This window comes from Pectinophora gossypiella, unplaced genomic scaffold, assembly GCF_024362695.1.
Source record: "Pectinophora gossypiella unplaced genomic scaffold, ilPecGoss1.1 Pgos_65, whole genome shotgun sequence".
Lineage (NCBI taxonomy): Eukaryota > Metazoa > Arthropoda > Insecta > Lepidoptera > Gelechiidae > Pectinophora > Pectinophora gossypiella.
The window spans coordinates 164,645-185,082 of NW_026063275.1; the positions used below are offsets into that span (position 1 = coordinate 164,645).

The 20,438-nt window shown below is 36.7% G+C and overlaps 1 protein-coding gene across 2 annotated transcripts in view; it reads right to left on the reverse strand.

Annotated features, from left to right (window-relative positions):
* Positions 1-19,943, reverse strand: part of LOC126381591 (moesin/ezrin/radixin homolog 1-like) — a 33,343-nt gene extending 13,400 nt beyond the window's left edge. Inside the window, exons 1-3 of one of the 2 annotated variants that reach the window (XM_050031056.1) lie at positions 19,796-19,943; positions 19,425-19,458; positions 8,063-8,242 (exon numbers count right to left, since the gene is read on the reverse strand). In XM_050031056.1, the coding sequence (XP_049887013.1) occupies positions 8,063-8,242; positions 19,425-19,436 (192 nt within the window). In that variant the 5' untranslated portion in view covers positions 19,437-19,458; positions 19,796-19,943. Of the gene's footprint in view, positions 1-8,062; positions 8,243-16,248; positions 16,413-19,424; positions 19,459-19,795 lie in introns of those variants that run through there. The other variant, XM_050031055.1, reaches the window with a different exon arrangement.
* Between the last annotated feature and the right edge of the window lie 495 nt (positions 19,944-20,438).

A 20,438-nucleotide genomic window follows, 5' to 3' on the forward strand; every position in this document is an offset into this window, starting at 1 on the left:
TACGGCATTTCTGTTCTTCGCGTGTTGACCTACTAACTCAACAGTTGGCTAGAGCGGTTATCTTGCGTTTCGTGTATTGCTTTCATTGACGCTGAAAGCGGTTAACAAGTTATTTAATAATTTGCCTGCAACAACTAACTCCTCGAATACACGGAAGATGTTATTCAATTCCCAATTCAAAGATTTCAATTTGTTAAAATCGTCTCATATAAACTTTGATACGCAAATTCTGACGTAAGACCACTATCCAAACTGTCATGGATGACAAGTATTGTAGTGTGCTGATCTCGCCAATACTTATCGAGGGATTGACGTCAGTCGCGCAAACGTTTCCATTGATCCGCGATTGTAGTCTATCTAGTACCGACGTTAAGAGCTCGCGCACAGATGAATACGAAGTACTTGTTTTGGTGGAGTCAAGGACATGTATTGTTCCGGTGGGAGGTCGCACCTGGCTGGAGCATTCGGCGTGGGAACGGGGTCACGCGGGCGCTCCGCAGCGTCTCGCCTCGCTGACCGCGCTTCCTATGTGCCGATTTGGCCTAACCCTCTGCAACGATACTCAAGTATAAGTTGTTAAAGTCGCAAAATTATAGTCATTACTTACGAGTAAAAATCCCCGTAAATACTTGGCTGTAAGATTCTTCATAAGAACAAATAAGTTTTCTCCAAGTGCAATCTCATACGTGGATTTTTCACATATGTTTTGCATCGTTTATAAGTTGAAACGAATTTATCTTACTAGTTTATAGATCTAGCGGTACAATAATCTGATAATCATAATATGTTTCATTGTTTCCCATTCAACTATCGACAGATATTTTTAGCGTTCATGTTCAATTTGCTTACTAAGTATTTTAAAAGCGCTGACATAACGAATCTGCTCAATTTACGGGTGTCAGTGACATTTTCCAAAATATTATTATAAGTTTCCAGCAGATATCAATATTGTTACAAATAAATACAATGACGTAAACGTCGAGCTGAATTGTAATCATAAAATATGTGGATTGTGTGAAATTCCGTGGAATGTTGTCAGAGTGGATAATCTTATTGTCGATAAGGTGGTGGTCGGAGAGTGGAACAGAAGATATCGGCAGGCGATCCGTGACGCAACAACGCGGGCGCGTCACTGCATGTATCGGGGCCGTGCTCCGTACGCGATCATCATAATTATCGCGCAAAAACCAGCATTCCACCCGCCGCCCGCGCAGCTCCGGAGAACGAGATCGCGTGCCGGCCTGCTACACCCACAGCACCAGGGCTGTATGCTGACCACATACGGGAATTGTCGAGGAAATATATTTTAAGCTGGTGGATGGAACGATCAAGTCACAATTGCTCACGGTAATATTAGAATGACCTATCGCGAAATAAATAAATAGTGACCTTCGTCTATTTAAGTATTCGATTATTGTGTCATAGTTCTATAATGTGAGTTACGATTATTACACAATACAATTAAGAAAACGCTTCTAAAAATGATCATTGGTGATTTGAATGGTTTCCGTTTCTCCAATCCAATGTTAATATTTTTTGCCGGCAGCCCTAATACGGATGAGGGTATTTAATGCTATTTACAATCATGGCAAAGACGAGGCTGAATCTACGAACATAAATCTTGTTCAGATTATATTTGAGCTCGTGATGAATGAAAAACAGTTCATAGAATAGTACAATCCAGGCAAAGCTTTCGATTGCGTTGCTCACGTAGCAGAACAAAAACAATCCAATCTGAAATTGATGAAACCATTAATATGCATGAAGTGTGTTTAATGATCCTATTTTGTCATATAAAAGAAAGTTATCTCAACGAGTTCATAAGTTTTAATGATACGTGAAACAACAGAACCTCGCGTTAATTATGCAACGAGAATTTGGAGAAAGCTTATAATAGAGTCTGAAAAATGACTTAAGAATTTTAATAGCAAAAGTAATAATGACATATTTAAGATTGAGGCTGGTTTGGGCGGCAATTATGTGACTAATTTCTGTGAGGATTCTGAACAATGTACGAATTGTGAGTTTTTTGCAGAATGATCTCACCAACATGTGGGCAAAGTTAGTCACGATCGTCACCACATACGTAAATTGTATAGGACAATCTATGGTAAGTGCGAAAATAAACAAAAATAGACGCAAACACGTTTTTTTCTAAATTGATTAAATAGCAAGAATTTGAATTTTTTTATACTATAGAATTATTCTAGCATACCTAACGCTTGTCTGACTTCTTGACGTAATTAGCAAACCGCAACCACGATACGGAAATTTTGATGAATCACATGATTCACGCTTTATCAGTAGAAAAATAAAATAAATTATCACGACTTGTAAAAATTAAATAACGGCGACTGAAATCAAAATCATTGTGGAGAATTCGGCCTTGGCATTTTACCTGCGGCAAGATAAGGTGAGCTAAGGGCATGCGTTGAATTCAAAAATGACAACCGGAATCCAAGGTTCGAATGGTTATAGCAAACACGAACGCACGATTCAGACGATGGTATAGAGAATGATGATGACTAAATAAATACTGACGTACGCGTAGGCGGCGATTTGGGAATTTATATAAAAACTTATCGAATAATCACAAGACCAAATCGTTATAAGTATGATCACTGGAACAACAAACGTGAGTTTCCGTCTGCTTGATACTTGGGTGCACGAAATTGAGACAATTTAATTAGTGGTTGACAATGTTGCTGATTAGGTACTTGAAAATCAATAGAATGCAGTCAAGCGCTGGTTCCATCCATATAGGCAAGTTTGTAACACCCTATAATAATGAAGCTTGTTCGACAAAATGTGAGTAACATGATTGATTTGAACGACGACATCCAAAGCGATACGCGTGACATTATACCGCGCGGGCACTGGGCGCGCACTGCGGAGAAATCACACAATTATGGCTAGTTGCCACTTGACGCACCTAACTTTCGCGACCGACGTTATTCGATTTCGCTAATGTACAATATTGTGCCTTGTATACTCGGACTACACGTTATTTAGACTAGAACGAAAAGCTGAAAATTTTTCACTTTCGTTGTAGGTACATTTGAACATAAATTTGATTTAAAACCAACAGGCGATTGAAGATCTAAGAAATATTATTATAATAAAAAAAAAACCCATTAAATTATCATCAACTTATTTGATATTACCGCTAACGAAACACGATATTTTGCTTAAGGATGATTGCACTATGATATTTAGTGAATAGTGAGTCAAACTTTAAGAACGCGATAACATTAATTGTACATTCTCGTTAGTAGACTTATCAATAACGTCATCGGCTTACTCACACTGGATTTGATCGGTATTAGATGAATCAACGTAACCGTATAAAATGAATAAAGTAAGCAAATGCAAAAGGAAAATATGACATATCATAATCAACTAAAACCTAGTAGCCTATGTGAAATAAGATGGCCAGCCGGTGTGGACAAGAATTCAAATAAACATAAGAATAAGCGCATCAACTCCAAGATATGGAACCCAACGAAAAAAAAAAATCTCCAGTGAATATATTGCGTAATGCTGCGTAATGATAAAAACAGCCAATTAGGCGCAAAAAAACAAAAAAGTAAGATAATGTCAGCGACAGTGGTAGGAAAAGCGTCGGAAAGCGTGCGGCATTGCCACATACGATTATCGCGTGGCGAGGCCGCGCGGGTACCGGTTACGTAAGTGCGACACCGCGACACATGACTACAATACTAGTAACTAGTGACAACCATGTACTCTTGGAAATTATTAATCATTAGACAAACTTCATGACATCTCCATCGTGTTGAAAGACGTCATTAGCTTACTCTTCGCGCGCACGGGAGACTACGCGAATAAACTAGCAATGAGCAAACTCTTCTTTAGTGATAACAAGAAATGTTAACAATACCAATAAAAATGTATTTGTGAATTACGATGTATATAAAAAAATGTACCGTGACAACATTGATGCAAGTTATGTACGAGTTAGACATAATCGCGTGTTTACTTAAATAGTAACAATTCATATGAACAAGGAGTCACGTCAATACTAAAGCGTTCAGTCTTGGAGAAATTCGAAAAATCGCGTTTCTTTGAAACGTCCAATTTACTGGCTGTATAAACATTGACCAGGGTTCCGTTACAAAACAAGAATCAACAAGGACACGGCAGCCTTGAGGCGTACTAGAATCTGTTCTAGTCGCGGCACATTCTTCTCGCTGGACACTTTAAAGAACAACGTTGCCATTTGCAAATGGATTAAATGATAAGTACAACAGAAGTGGTTGTAAAAGTAGTACGATGTCGAGTATCGATCACAATATAATGGTAATCCAATTCAATGTGCTCGCTACGCTGTATTCCCATTCTGAATGCCAACGCCAGCAATCCTATACTTGTATTAATGGATGCTTCAATAGACTGTGTCAGGTAGACATGAATAACCAAACGTACTTTTAAAACAAAACACATTCAAAAAGTCTCTTTCGAGACAACTGTGCCACCAATAGCTCTTACCAACATAAAAAGTTTGCAAAGATGAGACAAGATATTTTTAAAAGTGATTAGGTAATACTTGATAGAGGTCGATACCATAAAGTTCTTTACCCGCAGAACCAACACCGACTTACTCAGAACCGACTAGATTTGATGAGTTTCTTCGAATTCTATACGGACTAGGCCGATGGTGAGTGCCTATGTAGTACAAATACGGTCCGAAGCAAATCCACAATAAAATACGTCAAACAAAAAATCCGAAATTAGCAGTAAAAAACACCCAATTAAATTTTTGCCATGTATAGGGAATGGAGCTACTTTGCTTTTATGGACAACTATCTAAATGAGCACGCCATAATGGTCATGACAGAGATTGTTGTAAATAATCCGGAAACACACCGGATAGGATAAACGTAAAAAGTGTATGAATATCATCGAGATAAAGCAGAGCACAATGTGGATTTGTGATTCATTGTAGCGACGGTTGGCGGGCGGCTCAATTAAATTGTGACCGTTAACGGTCGGGATGCGATAATTCAGAATGGGAAACGTTAGCTGCTGTTCACATTTTCGGTAACGATAACAGCTATAAATAGAATTCAGTAGAGTTAATTACGTAGAGTTAGATAAAACCGTTAAGATACTTAAAAGGGTTATTATATGTTGTATTCCAGAAACACAAAGGGGTGGTTTTAAAAAGATCAATTCTACGTTCTGACAGCTACCTTACTGTAACAGACAGCACATTCTAAGAGAGAAAGCGCATACTACAGTACTAAGCGTACGAATTTGAATATTTTAAAATAAAGATTTAGACATTCTGCACACGTATAAATCGATAGTAGACGCTACCGGGTTGATGACATGTTTCCGAGAGTGACTCACGGAAGGCAAGAGCAAAGCCTTGATATAAGTCTATCAAATTCTCTGGTAACATTTAACCGTTTTATTGCTCATTATTTTTTTCTTAGATCCAACTGAAGGACGCAATCAGTTAGAAAATATTGAGGATTTTTCATAGCATATCATGATTGACAAGCATGATATACACTCTTTAATATAAATACCTGAAGGTAGTTTTGTTTCTAGGATTTGCATCAACAATTTTATACGGCAAATAACAAATTTTAATCTCAATGTTTATTGATTATATCACTAATTTTAAGACTGACACTACCATGAATTTGACTATTTGTAAACTACGTGATGTTTAAGTTTAACAAAGACACGAAAGAGTCTACCAACCAAATGGAAAGCTGAGTGCGGTCGTGCTTTGCTGACTCACGTACTTAAAGCATACTTTTAACAATGGTTACGATCTTAGCTATTGTATAAATACACGTGACACGTTTACTATAAATTACTTATTGATGAAGTAATTATGTTTTACCTGCCAGTCTTTTCCTTATTGCATATTTTTCAAATTCATTGACACTGTTTAATCCGTGGTTGCCATGAAAACATTCGACTTCTCTTTAATTGAAATCAGGCAAATTTCGTAGAATTCTACTGTTGATCTTATATAATCCGTTTATAAATCAGCTTCATCGTGTTTGTCGACATTAGCTCCAATCATTATTGGCTTGCCATTACAGTATAATTCGCATGTTGCGTACGGAGGCGCCGATCGTAGCGGCGGCGGCGGCGGTGGGGGCGCGGACGCGGGCGCAGCGGACGAGCTCGATGTAACGATTATTTTTAGCGGAACCGATGCGTTTACACACTACAGGTTCAAGTTTATTTGTTATGCCTGCTAATTTGTAAGTTTACGAGCACTCACTTCGATTCCCCCACTAGCTTCTTGTTGTGCTTTTTTGTTTAATAAGTTGTTTGCAGTCACGTTGTTTTTCCCAATATTTCTACTTATTTGATGAATAATTGGTTTTGTTTCCTCAATAAATAGTTATTTTCAGGCAAATGATGTAACATGAGCCATTGTCAAACAGAATATTATTTAAATAATAACAATTGTTTAAAAATTTAATTGTCATTACCATATTTCTAAGGTTCTACGAAAACAAACAACAATTGATTACACAAGGTGCTGTTAACAAAGACTTCCTCTACGAGCCACCTTGGCAGACGTTCAATTCTCGTCGGATTCGCTGTTTCCGTCGTTTTGTCTCCTCATTGCACGGACTTTATGTATTGTGTGTTTTCCTCTGCCAGTTCGACATTGACCCGGTAAAGCAATGTCAACGAGTGCCGAATCTACAATCAACCCTCCTACGCCAGTAAGGACAACAAGTTTCACTAAACTATGAATATTCAAAAGGACGTTGGCTGATAACTTTCTTTTTTAAAAGGCAAATGCAATTAGTGGCTGAAGATAACTTCGGTACTGCAAATAAGACCTTTAGAAAAAAATACTTGTTGTATTAATTGCTCGCCGCGTTTCGTCTTTAACACATCAACCTCTTGCCCATCTACCCGAGTGTCCTGTCGACCTCCACTTAAGCTCTTGTTTATTATTTGTACTCTTCGATGACGATGTCCGCCATAAAAAAGTTTGACTCTTTTTTCTGGCAACCAATAATGTTGTTTTTATTGTGATCGATGTCCAAATCGTCTTATATTATACTATGTGGGCGAACTTGTTCGTATTTTCCGTCTGCAAACATTAGCAAATTGGAATACTAGTTGAACTAATTAAACAATAGGTTAAAGAATGTTGATAATAGCAAGATGTCCATTATAGCCGGATTTAGGAGTGTCACTTATCGTAAGTCACTATCGCATAGTATTTATTAACAATTCGATGATAAGATTATTGACGAAAAGTAACATACAAAAGTGATGACCGCTTTCGTAATTTACATAGCATGTAATAATAAAATATAACGACACACATTTTAAGTGTTTGTATTATATTCTTTAGACGATGATGTAATCTTTCTTTTATGTTCATTATGTAATTGGGAAAACCTGTATAGTTTATTTGCTAAAGTGAAACAGATAATAAATACGGCTTATTACGACAATATTTTACTCATTGACATAATTCTAGCGGCGTTGCTTGTGGTGCTACGGTTTAAGCTGAGTGAGATCCGTTTAATTTTCTTGTCTTATGTTATAAATATCATTCTCTCTTTGGAGTGTTAGTTATATTTGAACATTTGTAGATGATCATGCTTGTATAATAGAGATGTTTTGTTTGTGGGATTTTCGCGGTATAACTGGGAAGTGGAAGGAAAGTGTCCACGTGCCCGAATGTAAACACTCCATTGAGCGAATGTTGATAAACCGCAGTTGAATGGCCGCTGTTGATAAATAATCTACTGCAAACATTTTACACTCCTTTAACACCATAAATTCGTTGGAAACCGATTGTAAAGCAAAATAGTGCAGTCAAACATTGTAAAGTAGAAGTTATCTTTAAAAAGTTAAAAAAGGGCTAAGTAAATATTTGCTTATTTGCCCTGCTTTCTTCTTTAGGTATGATAATCAGGTGAGTCCGTCAGTTCTTTTTCGTTATTTGTTTTTCCATTACCAAACTCTGCCAGAAACTGAAGCTCCCTCCAAAATTGTTAGTACACAGGCACTACAAAAATTCAAAAGCAGCAGAACAAAGTCTTACCTTCTTGTAGAGTTTGATCCATGTGAGGTCACCCTTGGAGTCGGTGTACTGGAGTCCGAAGAACCAGACCTCGCGCAGGCCGATGGTCTTGACGACCTGGTCGAACAGCTGCTTGCCGGTCGTTGTTTGCTGGATCGCGAACTCCAGCTCCGCGTCCATCGTCGTCACGCGGACGTTCATCTGCGTCAACAAAATAACCGTTAACATCTTTTCTATTTTATTATCCACAACAATTTTGCTAATTTCCCTGAGATGACACAAAGTAAAGAAGAATGCAGCTGAGCTAATCCTAAATTATATGGGATGAAGCTATAGAATGATGATGATTCATGATAGATAGTTTCGTATTTCACATTTCGTAAATTGTATTTTACAATACAATGTTCAGAATATTTCTGATCGATCCGCAATATACTGAATTGTCGTTATAATTTACAATTGTCATGTTTCTGGATGTAAGTGACGACGTGGAACAAAATGCGGAACAGGCTTACCTAGCCTATGCTATACCTAGCCTACGCTAACATAGGAAACATTTTTATTTGGGTACATTGAGTGCTTTCTGAAGTACAAAAATGTTGTTCCAAAAAGTGAAAGGAGTTTCCTTTCAAAACGACAGTTCTGCATCGCCAAAATTCGAATTACTGAAAGTGTGGTTTATCCTTTTAACGTAAGGTAAGGTTTATCTAGGTCGTATGCTGTGTAGTGGTTTTTAAACTTGAAACCACTCTTATGCTGTAACGGCAAATCGAAAGAATTCATTACTAAAGTAAGCAGGTATCACCATATTAAATATTACTATTCTCCGTAAACTCCGAGATTATATTACGATGTATTATTATGATCCATTAAAGCATTGACAAAGGTAGTAATTTATTGCCAGTTTAACGCAAGTCGTACGCCCTTGCAGTCGACCGCAAAGGTACCCACGACCTTAGGTGTCAAATCATATATGGTGATGAAACTGTAGGAAAGGACACAAGATGCAACGATACCGTTGAGTAGGAGGGGAAACATGCACATAATGTTATTGCATCAATTAGTTGGTAACGCAATATGAATACGTTACTCGGAGCACGTTAGTTCGGAATGTTGACTTTCATAACCGACGCTACGCCCATTGATCTAAACTATTGTTAACGCATCGCAGCAACCATGACGCTATTATAAAAGAACTTAACACGGCGACAGCAGTAAAAGTTTATATTTAATGCCAATTTTATAATTCCATAGCTGATAGAAGGACTATCATAAAAAGATAAGAATCAGTTTGAAGTGTTCAAAGTTCTTAAAGAGGAAAGTATGTACAGGAAAGTAAACAAGTGTACTGCTGAGGCCAAAACCTGTTGCATGACCTTTGTGATCACATTTCGTTAAGATGCTATCGTATTTCAACAAGTACCACAGATTGACGATGACGAAATGAACCGCCACCGAGAAGATAATGTTTGATTAAGCGACAGAAACCAAAAGATATAAAGCGGGAAGACTGTGTAAATAAAGACGAGACTAATTTCATTTAGTATCTCGACTATAAAACTGAAGAAAACCGACAGCTGCGAGTAGGCTGGGGAGTCGTCAGAGGCTATTAAATCCCTTTATAGAAAGTGGAAGAATAAAAATAAAAGTATCATCTCATAAATAGAGAAGCGTAAATCGTCGGATCTAATTATATACGGCGGTGGTCGTGTGCCAAACGGATGTGATCTTCCGGAGCGGTTATGTCATTGCTAGTGTTTACATACACGATTCTATGTAACTTCTGTAAACAGAGCGATCTGCAACTAATATTATACACATAGGGTAATTGTATCAGTAAAGTTATGCTGCTGTGATATAATTATCAATCCCTACAATGCATTATGTCCCGTCTATAATGCGGCAAATAAAAGAAAAGATTATATTCGAGGTTTTGTTTTCCATATCAGTCATTGAGATGGAGACCACGAGATTAGGAATAGCATCTCTACACATTGTTTTTCTTTTTTTTTCATTTTATCTCATGAAAGGGTGTACATCCTTATTTTAATAATTGAAGGAATGATTGAGACGATTCTAGAACATTCTCAATACTTGACTAGCCATATATTTTGTTCTTGGGTTACTTAGTAACTTAAAACCACATCCGCAGTCTAAACGACACAGCTGTTAACTAGCTAAAATTACAAGTGCTATTGTTACAAGCGGCTACTTGCGGCTGGCGACTTGACTTGTTAATGACAGGGAAGCTCCACCTCGTATAGTAGTATAGTCATTACAAGAAACGATCACTGCAAAATTAACAATAGCGTTGTTCGTGATTTTATCTGTGGAAGCTGCAACAATGGGTATACAGCGCTCCACGCAAGCTCGTAATATACAATATAGTGGTGATTCAAGTATTACTTGAACACGAGGGTAGGTTGTACGCCAGTTGCAGCGATGCATTCATTAATAGCCAGCCAGCGAGGTCGTCTCAGCCTTGATTTTCCCCCTGTTATTTCTGATTTAACTCCGAGCCCGCATTACTCACAAGTAAGTACCCTTTGAATATAAAACGAACAGTTTTTTTGCATCGGCTGTTTTATTTTCATACTTCGATAAGGTTAAAAACAGAATAAATAAGCTGTGATCGAGGAGGTGTGTTGGCTGAACGATTAAATATGTATTCGTTCCGAGAAAACAATGTAAAATCTTAATTTATGTATTACATATTGTTTGGAAATGATAGACGACACGTAAGCACATCGACAAAGAAATGTGAATCATATTAAATGGAATATTCATATGGATATGACACAATGGCAAGTGCTTAATGGACAATGAGTAGCGAAACCGTCTTGTGGGTTTATTAATTTATTGCTCTGTGCCAAGTAACTAAGCACAAGTGTCGTACGTTTTGATACATTCACATTATAACACACCAATATTAATTTAGAAGATGAATGTTATTCGTTGGTAACATCAAACGAAGCGTGGAGCTAATATGACAGGAGATTTATTGCTGAAGACATTCATAACTTGTGGTATTATAATTCTGCAGAACTAAAGAATCTGGGGGGTTAAAAAGGCCATATCGAAGCAATTTATCCAAAAAAGTGTACATTGCGCACTTACTTTTATATGCGCAAATGTAAATATTGATTTTTTAGATGTATTGCCTCGATGTGGCTTTTAAACCTCCCTGGACCTTATATCAAAGTAATATGAATGAAAGGTCATATGGAATTGATGGTAGAGTTACAAAAGGTCCGATGCGAATTTGAAATGAGTTAGTTGACATTAGCAAGAAACTGCTAGCCGGTGGCCGCTATCGCGATGAATCACTGCATTGAGAAATGGCCGAGATAAGGGAATCTAGCGACACCGTTATCGGCTAAGTAAACTCCGGATGTTTGTGCAACGGCGCCGATTTGCCCGGCAACATGGCCTTACGCTTTCATTTACATTCGGAAAATTGGAGGTAAATGAGATACCTAATACATACGGTCATTACAATGAGCTCATACCCATAATCCGTTAATTAGGTGGTATGAAACACAAATCTGTAGATATTTTTCATGTTAGAGCAAGGTACACAAGAATATAGTGTTATTTAATACTTAATCTTTTTTATCTTGATTTTTTTATTGCTTGTACAAAAATTTATTCAGTCACGCATTACCGTTATCGTAATACCTAACTCATGTTATTTCAATATGAAACGCACAGTATAAAGTCGTGCTGACTAATCTGTTTTGTAAGTTATTTTACTTATGAATGTAAGGCCATGTTGTAGAAAATCTTATCTATCACGCAAGGCAAAAAACAAAGTTTCATGTGGGTTCTAGGCACATCTATAAGATTCAAATGTTTCCTGTAAGCTACGGCTTATTGGGTCGTGTACCAGGTTCAAGATAAATTATGAAATTCTGATTGCTAAATAAAGACAGATCTAAAATTGACGAAAATCTTTTTCTTTTTTATTTATAACTTATTTATGAATTTTAATCAATAAAAACGTAATAATACGTGTGAGTGTGCTTTTTGCAAATTCCATATTAATTTCGTGTTTTGACGTTTAGTAAAGAGTAACTGATTTGACTAGCTGGAAACTAGCCTATTCTGATGGATGGTATTTTACACGTGTTCACCATAAAACTGCAGTGAACCATGGCAACGGGAATATAATAATCTTCAGTCGTAATCTGTGTTGACGTGAACACAATGCAGCTGCATTGTGGCGGAGTGACACAGCAAAAGTGATGCTATAATTATGCTGATTTAAAACTTCGTACTCTACCGTGTCAATGGAAAATAAAACGGTCTGATGTAAACCAATATAACTCTGGAGAGAGGAAGGAAAAGTGTGCATATTACTATAATATGTACAAGTGAAGGATGACATAATATTCATTATACGATAATAGGTAATGCAAACTGACGTCACGGTGCATTATATTTATAAATAGAATATCATAGCCACATTTATTCCAGGAACCAAGCAGATGAGTAAGTATGTTAAGCAGCAACAAAATTAAACCGCCATGTTTGTAGAGTGCGCGGAGCCACCGCAAACATCGGAGATACGACGGTGACATCATATGTTTACTATAACTTCAGCAATGAGACGATATTTAGAACAACTTCAGTTATAGTAGCTATACTAATTGTACAGGATTTTTGTAATATATCTCCTCACTCGTGCTTAAGGAAACTCACAAAGAGAAAATTAAACCGAAAAAGTCTGTCTCAGGACGGGACTTGAACCCGCAGATCTAGTCAAGCCGGGACGACCCGGATGAGGACCCAGTTGTGTAATGATTGGTTCTTCCCGGTTTGAGAGCTGCAGGTTCAAGTCAAATCAAATCAAATATACGTCCCAACGTATACGTACTCGTCGTCTATACGTATATATATATAAGTCCCGTACGAATCAGATTTTTTCCGATTTAATTTTCTCTTTATACTAATTGTTCTATTCTAACGCAACCTACGCCGACACTTACTGAGAAGATTTACTCGTACAAAAACAATTAACTATAAATGAGGAAGTCGTCCCGTCTGGTAATCTGATGATGACTTTACCACAAGTCGACTCAAGAAATCATTTAAATAATCCTCCAGTGATTCCTATTGGGCTGAGCAGAGTTACAAGAGAACTTGCACTCTGAACATTGGCTAAGTTTTATTTAGGCTAGTCGACATCCAAGTGTGAATTCAATGAATATGCAAAACCTAACAGTCAATTAAGCTCGAATCAGACTTGCTCTCACTGTTAGGCAAATATCACACAGTATTATTACAAGCAACTTGTTTCACATGGCAACCATCTGTACGTTTACTACTATTTTTAACATCGAGTTGACGTGTTTTGCTAATATTCAATTTCTGAGAACATCACACAATAGGTAAAACAAGCATGTATATATTGTTCAAGATGAATAACATTATACCTAAAAGATGTTACAGCCAGTGACAAATGTGTCCTTGCGGCGATTTGCTTCAGCTACGAGGCATAGAGCTAAGTAAAGACTAAGGAGCGCCGTTATTGTACTCATTTACATAACATGCTTTTGGGATATTTAGCCAAAACCCAAATGTGTTTCTCACAGCATTGTTTGCTGTCGAAACGACTTTAAAGTTCGTCCATTATCATAAGATTTTTCTAACGTCTAGTAGGAAGTGACTGAGTGGATGGTGTCCAAGGTGAGCCATAATTATGGAGACCATTTCTTGTGGGAGCCATCTAATGGTACAGACTAGTTGATTTCAGTACGTAATTATCGTGACGGTGTGCAATAGTAATGAAACAAGTCACTACACTTAAATGCCGCTTCCAAGGTGCCTATTATAATTCTTAAGATATATTTTAAACAATACTGACACGAAAAGGTGTGCATTAGTAATAATTAACTACCTACATACAGATAAGGTGCAATTATTCAAAAATGCAACACGAACTTAAAATCATTATAATTAAAATAAAATAAAGATATAACTAATAATGATACGTCCAATGCAACAGTGAGACAAACTTAATTGGACGGGGATTAAAAAACCAGGTAGGTCGGAAGGACGACAGCAGGTAATGTACTTAAAAACAAAAGTCCTTTATAGTCCTGCAAATCCTGAACATTTTGGTCACATAATAAGATTACATCGACGTAAGTCGGGTTTAGTTGTAGAGGCACGCCGCGGACGTATCAAACAGAACACATTTGGAAGTAACCATGTAGAATTAGATTCAAATTTCAGTTCAGAGGGGTTTGGGTTCATTCGTAATAGGGACGTGAAGGGTGTTCAACGGGCGGGTGAAAGACAGGTGGCCCGACAGGTGGCTACGACACGTGGCGGATGCGCTGACGATGAATAAACCAAGATTGGGCAATGTATAACACAACAGAAAAGAAGTCCCAACCACCACGTAAAAAGTAGACGCACAATGAAGAACTTCACAGACTAAACTTGTTAATAAAAAACGCTGACTGTAATTAGATTAAACATCGAAATTTCCAGATTGCGACTCATAAGTAAAATTGTAAAGGTGGAGAAAGAAATGCGCCCAACTTTTGTAGAAATCGCAATAGTGCGCGGGTGAAACGAAGTGAAACGGCGCTACATGGCCACAGAGCATATCGACCGTCAAATTAAATTCAAGTACAGCGATATGTGATGAATGACCGACGTGTCCACCGGCCAATGCTGACACCGGCCTGATCGCACTGCGCACTGCAGACACCACGTCGGAAATTGTCACGCAACTATTTATAAGTTGTCACAGTGTGTTGCAAATTAATAATATATAAGACTGATTGCCAACACTGCTTATGGAAGTAGATTTCAAACCATCAAAAGTTAGCCTTCGTTGTTTAGACAAAAACAAATCAGTTCTAGTAGAATTAATACGAGTTTATTGATATGTTCTGCATCCGGAGAATTCGAAACTCGTGACATTTTCGAACTATGAAGTGGTAATTTTTGTGGGTATTATGTACGAAGATCCCAGGCTATTGGATAAAACGAATGATTAGTACTTTTTTGCCACGAAACCGGCTTTCAGACGAGGAAAACCTTGAGATTACACACAATGTACACGACCAAAGTAAAGACGATGAGGCAAAAATTACCTCCGTCGCTGTTTCAAACACGATGCAGGTGCATAAGTCAATGTCGCTTCAAAAGGTCAGTACCATAATATCATTTGTAATTTGCTCTCTGTAATAGATAAAAAGACGTGTGTAATAGACGTGTAGTTTAATCATTGTAATAATTAGTGATTCAATGATAATGTTACCAACATTTCAGGAGCTCTTACCGAGCCATCTAACGTCCTGATCACACTGAAAGATAAGATATAACATTTTCATAATCATAGTCCAACAAAATTTAAGAAGCTTACGCAATCGTCACGATTTTCTTTTTTAAGGCTCTTATTTCTGATAATTCAAAAGTACATAATAAACTATGGCCATAAAACCCTTGCGATAAGGACATAAGAATGCAGTATAAAATTTACGTATCACGAATATTGCATGGCTAAAATATGATTTGAACGAGAGCAGGGAGCCAGCAAAACAGGAAAGGTGGCCCAACCCATCTCTTTCTTATAAGTGGGAAGGATAGGGATGGGGAATAAAAAGACGGTTACAACCGTTTGCGCGATGCAAAATAAATAATAAAAGTGAGTCCGACCCCATGTTGGATGTGCGGTGCGGCGATGACATCACCATGACTTATGATTAGAGTCAACATGATGCTTCGAGACCTAATCGTGGTTTATAATATATTGCTTGAGACAACTTGTGAACTTGTTGCTAGGTAGACGCTGTTACGTGCCTGTAAGTGATAACTACTTATAACAACAACACCTAATAGGTATCGCTGCTGTCTAGAGGCAGTTATAAATCCTGATAGTGAAGGCGAATAATCTTTGAAAGGAATTCTATGACATCATATTTGGAAATAATTACTAAACTTTAATGCCGGAAATGTACCATTAAATTATATGACTCTTTCAGGAAAATGTAGAATTATATTAGAATAATAATTCAATTTATGTTTTCTACAATACTCAGTCCTTAAAGGACGTTACTTATCTTGTAGTATCTCTCTGTAGTTGGTAGGTACGATAGGTACATTTAAACAGTCAGCCAACGTTTGCAGGAGCGAAGCCGCCCTTTGAACTCCGACCACGAGTGGCACAGCCTTGGTTATGTAACTCGTACCTGTTTTCCTCCGGCGACCATGGTGGCTGATTTATAGGTTCACACGCACTAAAATAATGTCACAGACACTTGCACTGTATTTGATTACTTTGTGGGGTGTGTTGTAGACGGCACTGTAGCCGCGTCTGCCGGACGCGGCGGTAGAGTTCAAACTGAACGGTTGCGTTGCGGGGATGCGCCCGCGCCGCCCTGACTCCAAGGCCATGCCGCGCGATCACCTTCGCGTGAAGCCTCCGCTGGCGTACCGCACGCTACACACGACCCAACCGCGGGACATGGGAATTTTAGTTTTATTTGCAAAATTAACGAGAAAACTTTACCATAGTATTCGGTGGCAATTATTCTAATAGCACCGATTACTAAAAGTTGTAAATTTGGCTTTATGAAAGAGGGATTTAACTAATAGTCTATAAGTTAGATACCTACTACGCATACCATAATGGTTTATATACCTATATAAAACAGGTAGGTACCAGGATGACTACAGCCGGGCGGTGTGGCCCGTGCTACCGCCCACGACATCGCAACTTTTTTCAGACGCATATAAATTGAATCGTGATTCATCCGATGGGTCCGAGACTTGAAAGGCTCTGCAGACTTTTATAATAATGTAGGTACTGTTTTTATTACTAACTATTAGTAACTTGAAAACTTAAAACTATTAATAACTTGTAACTTGCAATAAACTTATATTATATTAATACCCTAGAAAGATATTTTTTTACATCTAGAGTTTTACGTAGCTCCCACACAACTATACAATAGAATAGGTGTCAATACTGTTATAAAATGTTATGAAAGATAATTTACGAATCTAAAAATAACTGCAAACGGCGGTATTCAAAGAAACACTACAAATAACAATAGATATTATTGGAGAATGTAAGCAAACAATCTATGCACAGGGTGCACTGTCCACTAACTAGATAAAGCGTGTCCTACTTTCCCACTTCCTTCCTTCGACATACATCGACAAGCTTTACAAAGAATGTCGTTTGCCGACCATTACACAACTAGCTAGCCATTCAGCTAGCAACCAACCACAATTTGTAGGACAACATAATTACTACACAGGTTTTTCGTTTGGCAAAGGGTGTTTACTGAACTGCAGATTCAATGAGCTCAAAACGAGAAAAACAACTGTCAATTGAAGCTAACCACGGCAACAATGGCGTAGTAAGCAAGTTATCATTAGCCACTCCATTCACTCCCACAATAAGCCACACTATGTGTCAATCAATGGGAGCCTGAACTGTAGCAAATAAGAGCTTAGATCAATCAAATCTCAAAATTTAGCACATAGAAAATAGGTAGGTGCATAGAAATACTTAGAAAAGTATATTTCATTTGGGGTAAAACAAATTGGTGGTTACATAGGTATAATACACATTTCTACTAGAAAGGAATATTCAATATAGCATTAAATATAAAAAAGAAACTATTTGAGGAACACACAAAAATAACCAAACAAACAACAGATTATGTTAATTTCCAAGCAAATTAAAAGGGGAGCATTATGACAAAGGGATAAGTGTTCAAATCCACACAGTTGACTAACCAGAATGTTATCATTTCCGCCTATATCAAGAGCGTTGCTTATATAGCCAAGTATCTGAAATACATGTTAAAGTTCATACTTAAATACAAAAATAGAAATAAATCATACACAATAGAATGAAACACAAGTAAAATAATTATAAAGTTGACATGAAAATACTTAAAAAGTTGTAGATAGATTTAAAAAAAAAAAAAAAAAATTAAAATTTCTTTATTTCAGATAACAATGATCCATAATTTACATAATAAAACATTCAAATATCTTAAAATAATAAATATAAATATATATATTTAAGCAGTGTGCAATTCATGTATAATTAAATAAAAAACAGATTTCTATAAAAATAGAATAAGGCACAGACGATTAAGATGAAGCAATGTAAATAAAAATGTTAATGTAGATATTATGAATCAGTTAAATTAAACATGAATTCTTTGTATCAGCTGGACAATGGAAACTGAAAAATGTCAATGTCAACCAGGATATGATGATAGGAGAGTTATTAGTCACAATATTTCATATTCTGATATGTTTTTTATTCTATATCCTATCTTTACAATTTATGGAGATGTTACTAAACAAGATGATTGATTGAGAGTTTTAAACTTATCATAGCTATTTATTGTAATAGGCTAGTTTCCAACTAAACAGTTACTTTTTACTAAACATCAAAACATGAATTTACTATGGAATTTGAATGAAAAATCACACTGTGATGTCATGTCGTGATGAAAATATGATAAAATGTCAACTTATTATTTTGTTTTTCTTGATAAAAATTTATAAATAGGAAAAAGAAAATGTTTTAAGTTAGTCTTAAATCTGTCTTTCAGAATTTCATAATTTATCTTGAACCTAGTGTACATCCCAATTAAGATGATATTTGTACTACTGATAAATTTGTTACATGAGTCATTTACATCACAGCTAGTGAATAATGGATAGTGAAAATTTCATTTCTTTCATCATTTGTAGTGACAACAGATGTGTTCATATACAAATGATGGTATAACAACACTAACAAACACAACCATGGGAAATATGTAACATTTTACTCAATTAATGCAAAGCAGTGAACAGTAACCTCCTTTGTCACAGTGGATATAATCTGTTGATACATCTACATAAATATATATGTCTATCTACCTCTACAGTAGTAATTTCTAGTAAATATAATTTATAAGTCATTTATAAAATATAATTCTGCTAGGTGTCAACTAGTATAAAGTTTGTGACTTTTCTTCAGGAAAAATAAAAGGTACATAATATAAGTATCAGGAAAGATTATCACCAATTTTATCTCACACTTTAAAAATGATAACCTATAATAAAATTCTTTGATGTTACACCATACTTTATCTAGATAATTTACCTTTACTCACAACTACCTTCTGAGATATGGAATGTAAGCCAAGACTACATCCTACACCATTCCAGTCATAAGGCTATGATTTTTTAAGAGAATTGTAGCATTTGGTCGCAGATTTAAGTCGCCTCATCACATTGCACTGGTGAAATCAGTAAATTGATAGTCACAAGCAACAGTACTGCTTTTACCCTACCTACCGTCGTAACCTCACTTACTTGCGAAAAACATAAACAAAACTAATGTACTCACAGATTTCGGCATCTTGGCGGCTTGGAATCTCTATCTGCAACGAGAGAACATACATGTAAGAAAATCAGCCACGGAAATTCCAGTGTTAGCAAGCAGAATTGACAAGTACCTTGCCGCGTGACATTTACATAGGAATTCTGACTGAACCAACAGTGATATGCGGTTCAAACGTTGATTAATGGCAGTCTTATGGGTAGAATTATTAATTTTAATCTAATATTGGCGTATTCGAGGTACGGCAATAAAATTACTGTCGCCGGCGGGCGGCTAAATAGTCACAGAAACGCTGGTAGGAATTCAGGACAAGTTAAGTAGAACTTTGAAGTGGTGTTTTCATAAAATTTTGAAATAATATTTTAGCCAAAACTTACCCAGTAAAAAGAGAAATATCACCTAATAATCCACATAAGTAGCACAACACAAATAAAGAATGCACACACCCTAAAAAGAGCCACAAAAATATCGCGATGTGACAACTGCGTGACGTGGTAGCTGGGGTTGTCGTGTACACCCATGAATTCTACCAATTTGTAATGTTTTCACTTGTAAAAAATGGTAGAAATTATTAAAAATCAATTTTTAGGAAACTAAAGTTACAAAGCCATGCTTCTCAAATTTTTACCTTCCTAGGTAAGTTAAGGCGAATTAAAACTACAACAACAAAAAAGGCTTGGTATCTTACAGAAAGGATACGTAGAGTTGTAGTCGGCGTCGCCGCGTCGCCCCGCGCCCGTAAGGGACTTGTAAGCAACTTGTAAGGGACAGAAACAGTGACAACAGTGATACCAGAAGGTGAAAATTTACCCCTTTTCTTGAATTTATTAATATAATTACGATTCAGGCCAAAATAGAATATTGACGAAATTTTAACTGTTAAGTCAATAAGTAGGTGCTTCGGATGGCATGTTAAGCAGCTGTTCTCAGTTAACAAAAGTTACACAATTTCAATGATTTGGCTGTGTAATATTGTATCCCAGACACTTACTCCTATTAACATAATGTTATACACTGTAA